Source organism: Hibiscus syriacus, unplaced genomic scaffold (genome assembly GCF_006381635.1).
Source record: "Hibiscus syriacus cultivar Baekdansim isolate YM2019G1 unplaced genomic scaffold, ASM638163v2 tig00110610_pilon, whole genome shotgun sequence".
Classification (NCBI taxonomy): Eukaryota; Viridiplantae; Streptophyta; class Magnoliopsida; order Malvales; family Malvaceae; genus Hibiscus; species Hibiscus syriacus.
Genome location: NW_024062800.1, coordinates 7577594 through 7583376, shown reverse-complemented (window position 1 = coordinate 7583376; position 5783 = coordinate 7577594). Strand labels below are relative to the sequence as shown.

Below are 5783 nucleotides of genomic sequence, written 5' to 3'. Positions count from 1 at the left end.
AAAAGGCCTCGACACCAGGGACTCATGCAACCTCAAAAATTAGGATATGATGCCAAATAGCAACCGCCAGCATATGAGAGAATACGACCGTCCTTTTTCCTTTTGCACTCCATTCTTTTCTTCGTTCTCCCTTATCTCTCCTAGCAGCCAACGTGTTATCGGCATGGCACATCACTTTTACAGTACGTTATGAACTGTAAAATTGTAGTACCTTTTTTATTTATGTTATAGATTATAGATGATAAATGCTGTAATGGAGCAACTGTCCCTAAAACTATCCCTCCACATAATGGATAAAGTGGATAAGTTGGTAATTTTCTTTATTTAGAAGTAAATATATTTCAACCTGAAAAGAGAAATGAAATTCTATATGTTTCATTTCTTGTACGCAGATATAACTATTATAACATAAAATTTTAAGACTGAAAATCTATATTTCGTTAAGGAAAACAGGCTCCGAGAAGAAGCTTTGCTGAACTTCAACGGCAAGTTCCTCCAAGCTCAGCTGACATTCTAGACCAATCTGTCATAAGAAAGAAAAACATTACAAAAATAAGATGAGTTTCTATCTGAAATTACATGTTATATTATATGCTAATTTCAAGTGGTATCTATATTTTCATGTTAAATCATATCGTTCAGTAAGAAAAAGAGAATAGGAAAAGGATTAAATTGTTCTCATGCTTTCTTTTTCTTGATGGGTGAAATGCAATCTCAAGCCATTTTTATTTATATATTTATTTTTCCATAGTTGACAATGCTTGTCTTGAGGAATGTAGTGAAACCTGTTTCAAATGAGCACATGATTAGAAGCACATAATAAATGCATATTGGAAAGTAAAATCTCCCATCTTCTGTATAAAATTTTATCAAACATGCATGCGTCATTCAAAATTAAATACTTACAATCATACTTTTATAAACCTATACAATGATCTCAATGATTAAACGAAGTGTTGTTCCCTAGATGTCCTGGGTTCGAGCGTATCTAGAGGATATATGTTGTCAATGGTTAAGAATGATTCTGAACAGATACTATAGCGATAATCCTCCCAGCTTAATTTACTCTATTATCAAAGTCATGATTCAAACCTCTTACCTTAGTTAAAGGATTCGAACCAATTTCCCATTATAAAACACAGGTGATACCGTCCAAGAAATTCTTTGAAACATTATCAAATTCGTTATCGTGTGAAACATTTCTTAATACCCATAACAACTATGGTTGAAACAAATGGTCAATTATAAACCCTCAAGCCCAAAACAAATGGTCATATCTTTAAGAAAAAAGAGTACAAACCTTAAACTCAAAAATCCCCGTGATATGATCAAATTTAAGTAGTTATGCATTATTAACTATCCGCAACAGAAACTATGGTTGGAATAAATAAAAGATGTATACCTTGATGACAAAGGAGTACAACACAGTGTCCTCCATGCTGCTGACGTTGAGGTGAAGAACCTCAAATGAAAATCTCTCCAGTACAGCTATTATCTTTAGAATCTGACTGGGTATTCGTCGGCAAACGATTTTCAGGATGACATTGGATCCCGAGATCCTTGCTTCAACATCTGCAAGCGGCGAGTTGCAACATGCTCCAACTTCTCCCACGGTTTCAATTCCGATGGGACTACAGTTAGGTTTTGCAGGCAAAAGTAATGACTTTGGAGTACTTGGACTAGGACTAGGGCTTAAACTCTTTCTTTGTTTCTTCGATTCCAGGGCTTGCAAAACTTGCTGCAATTCCTTGATGAACTCTATCACACCACCTATGATAGATGCTTGGTCACCCTGAAAACAAAAGGAAACCCTAAAATTAGAAGAATAAAAAGTTAACTTGAACGATTTCGGTTTGATCCCACAATCTTCGTTTGAAACAGAAGACATAAAAGAAGAAGAATTACCCTCTTAATGTAGAAACAAGGGGTTAAAGAACGCAGAACTTTGAGATGTTCATTCATTTGCCTTCTCCTATTTCTCTCCACAGCAATATGAGACATGTTTATAATGATTTTAATTTAGAGTTTATCTTATATATAAGTGATTGATCATAAGAGCAAATGCTTTGACACGAAGTAGGGTTTTGTTTATATATAATGTAGTTGGAAGTGGTGGATGATGACTTAGTTGGGAAATAAATGCTGTGGGATGCAGTCTCGTGAGGTGCATATGGTTTACTCTTGGAAATAATTGTTATTACGTAGAGCTCACGTTTATTATATTGGAACAATTACATGCATATCGTCATGTAATTTTGCTCCTCTTTTAACTGCCTTTCATGCTGTTTCCCCTCTTCTTACTACTCTCTCTCTCTCTCTCCACATATACACACGGTAGAGTTTATCACACAACACCGTCTGGGTGAAAAAAATAAATATTTTGCACACAATATTTATATTTTAAATAATAATAATATGTAAATTTTAATTTAATACTTATAATAATTAATTTTGATGAATCCATTGATAATATTAGTAATTAAAGGGAGTGTCATTCTCCTTAGTTATTTTGGATTCAAGCAGCTACATCTGTGGATTGGGATGAGCGTTGAATCGAGTATAGTAAGAAAAACTCGAGTTACTATTAGAGTTCTATTTTATAACTCAAGTTGAATTTGAAATTTTTTTGAGTCGAGTTTATGAAATTAAAACTCAAAATTAATTTGAATCGCATCAAATCTTTTAGAATCGATTCGAGTCGAGTTGAAAAAATCGATTCGAGTCGAGTTGAAAAATCGATTTTTTTAGTCGAGTTTTTCTCACCTCTATCTACAGGGTGTATGTGCATTATTAATGAATAAAAAACATTGAACAAATATAATCTTATAATCACTCTAAATTATTTAAAAATAATAATTTTAATATATATTAATTGAAACGGTTTGCTGGACATGTGACCAGCTCGATTGTTTGAAACATCAGTCTTTTGCTAAAAATTATATGAATCTACTATATAAAACTAATTAACTAAAAATTAATTTAGAAAATATAAATTTTACATTTATCTGATCTACATATTTAGTCTTACAATTTTGAAAATACCAAATTATAAATTTTATAGATTTATTTAAATAAATAAAAATAACAGTTTTATAATTTTATGTTTTAACAATATACCATAACAAAAGAAAATAAAAATATTATAATTTTTTATATTTATCATCTGAAAATTAAAATATAAAATTTTGCGAGTTTTTATTTGCTTAAAATTTAATAAGTAATTAAAATTTCAATGAATCAAATAAAATTTTAAAATAAAAAAATTAAATATTATTATACTTTATTGATTTTTAAAGATAAATCAAATTTAATTTTCATGAGTTTTACATTTTTATATGGATAAAATCTTAATAAATAATAGAGTAAATTATACTTACGAGACATGACCACTTTACTATGAGAATTTTAATCTCATCATTTCCCAATTGATATTTTAATTTTTATCAATCAAATTACTTAATTATTTAAGTGATGTCAATTGAATCATAAGTTTTTAATATTTAACATAGAGCCTAACATTGCAATTAAAAAATTTGATATAAGTACAAATTTAGTATAATTACAATATGATCTCTATTACTTATACATTCTATCAATTTAGTTTTAATTTTAATATAATTGAATAAATTTAATCCTCTGATCAGAAAGAGACACATATCATTATTTGATTGGAAGCTTGTTTTCTTAATTTAATTAAATAATTTTTCTCTAATTAGATGATGATATGTGTTGGAACCAAAACATAATAAATATGAAAATTCACCAGGATCTAATCATGTCAAAACATCAAAAATAAAATATTAGAAGCGAAAGCATACCTAAATTAATTGATAGGTTGAAATCATTAAGTCTTTCTTTGGTTCTGATCTTTTAAGAAGATATATTTACTTTTGCCGTAAAAACTTTCTTACGGGATAGGAGTAATACAAGTTAACATATTTCTTGGGAACCACTAAGTCTTTATATAGGATGCATATAATGTCAATCTATTAAGTATTTATGATTTTCCCGTCATCAAATTGTAAATACAACTTATGTTATCTATACTTTAATTTCATGAGACTTTAATACCCATGACACATGTAACATAATTGATCACTAAATTTTATGACATATTTTATAATAACATTGTACATTATACATGTATGCCTATAATTATGAATTTTAATCCAATAATCTCTCACTTGGAAAACATATGTGTCCTGACAAATGTACAACCTTTTGAGCTCAAATTGTTTTATAGGTATTCTATAGCAATCTCATCCATTAAAAAAATATTCATATTGGATCAAACTAGTCTTTGTCGTATCAATCATGACTGCACCTGTCAATGATCATGTATACAAATATAGTTTAATGCATAAATCATTCATAGAGTGTAGCATGGAAACTACATGCGATGTGAACCAAACATGTCTATTTCCAACTAGTCCTCTTTAAATATTAGTCAGATCAAATTTTACCAAAATTAGAGTGTGGATAAACTAAAACAAACTTTATTTCTGCATAAAATAATATTAAAATAAATATCCTTAAATTAAAGTAATTGACAACGTGTCTATAAACAATGAGAATTAAAAATTACAAACTCCCACTAAAATAAAATATCTTTAAATAATATTACACCACATGAGTAGTGTGATCACGAAAAACCTAGGGTGAAAGTCCCTTAGTAAACGTGCCATGTGTTTGTACCAATATGCTCCATAAATACATAACCACTCTAAATTTCTTTTAACGGTTATAAACTTAATGTCTATGTACTTAGACTACAATGTGCTCTTATTGTAATTAGAATAAAGGACTGCAAATTTGTTGTCATAAAATAACTTAAGCGATTTTTCTATTTAATCCACAATTAGCAGTTCATATGAAAAAATTTAAATCCATATTTCAATAAGTCAGAGTCCATAAACATGATGTTCTCTTACTTACTTGACCAATTATATGTGATCATATAATATTTTTTTTCTTAAATATATCGTATGAATTATTTGATTGCTATCCAATTATCGATACTTCAATTGCTTAAATATTTGCTTAAATCCTAAAATCATATGTTATGTTTGTATGCATACAAGTATGAGTATACATTAAACTCTATTTATTTTTTAAGCATAACTTTTGTTTTTTTATATTTCTTTAGTTTCAAAAACATTCGTAAGACATTGATCAAGACTAAATTTGTTTCTTTTTGGCAAGGGGTATAACTTGATTTACTCTCATCGAACTTTTAGTATATACAATAGTCAACCAAATTCATCTAAACATCAAACGAGATAATCACTTGACAAAATTTGTTATACAATTAATGAGAGTCATATTTAAGCTCATAAATGTATTTTATTAATTTACATATCATTACTTTTGTTCATTATACTCAATTTTCTAATTGTATCGTAAAAAAAATCTCATCAATGCTACCATTGAGAAACACAATTTTTGAAATTTAACTTATTTAACTCAAGATCAAATATGATCAATAAGTATCATGATTATCCTAAAAGAGTCTTTCAATGAAACTAGAGAGAAAGTCTCTACAAAATTAATGTTTTCTTTCTGAGTAAATCCTTTAGATACAAGACATCAGAGGTGAAGTAAAAAAATTTTAAATTACGATATCATAATTTTAAAAAATAAAACGTCTTAATAAAATCATATATATTAATGCATAATATTAATACCCTATAAATTAATGTATAATATAGATAAAATAGGGTGTAAATGAGTATAACGTCCAATGAATTGTTCATGAATCATTTGTATTAATTCATTTATTAAGC

The 5783-nt window shown here is 28.3% G+C and overlaps 1 protein-coding gene across 1 annotated transcript; it reads right to left on the bottom strand.

The window, feature by feature from the left end:
* Positions 1 to 430: 430 nt before the first annotated feature.
* On the bottom strand, positions 431 to 2045 carry LOC120135559 (transcription factor MUTE-like). Its single transcript, XM_039151832.1, has 3 exons — positions 1906 to 2045; positions 1403 to 1792; positions 431 to 523 (listed from the first exon to the last, which is right to left on the bottom strand). Exons 1-3 carry the CDS (start codon positions 1999 to 2001, stop codon positions 431 to 433), a joined length of 579 nt encoding a protein of 192 aa, XP_039007763.1. The 5' UTR covers positions 2002 to 2045.
* Between the last annotated feature and the right edge of the window lie 3738 nt (positions 2046 to 5783).

What these genes read in the sequence shown, in the direction of transcription:
- LOC120135559 (XM_039151832.1), bottom strand. Translation starts at nt 2,001, where the DNA reads ATGTCTCATATTGCTGTGGAGAGAAATAGGAGAAGGCAAATGAATGAA. An exon ending in CTTGTTTCTACATTAAGAGG is followed by an intron (nt 1,793 to 1,905) that starts GTAATTCTTCTT and finishes TTTTGTTTTCAG; the next exon opens with GGTGACCAAGCATCTATCAT. An exon ending in TGTACTCCTTTGTCATCAAG is followed by an intron (nt 524 to 1,402) that starts GTATACATCTTT and finishes TTCTTATGACAG; the next exon opens with ATTGGTCTAGAATGTCAGCT.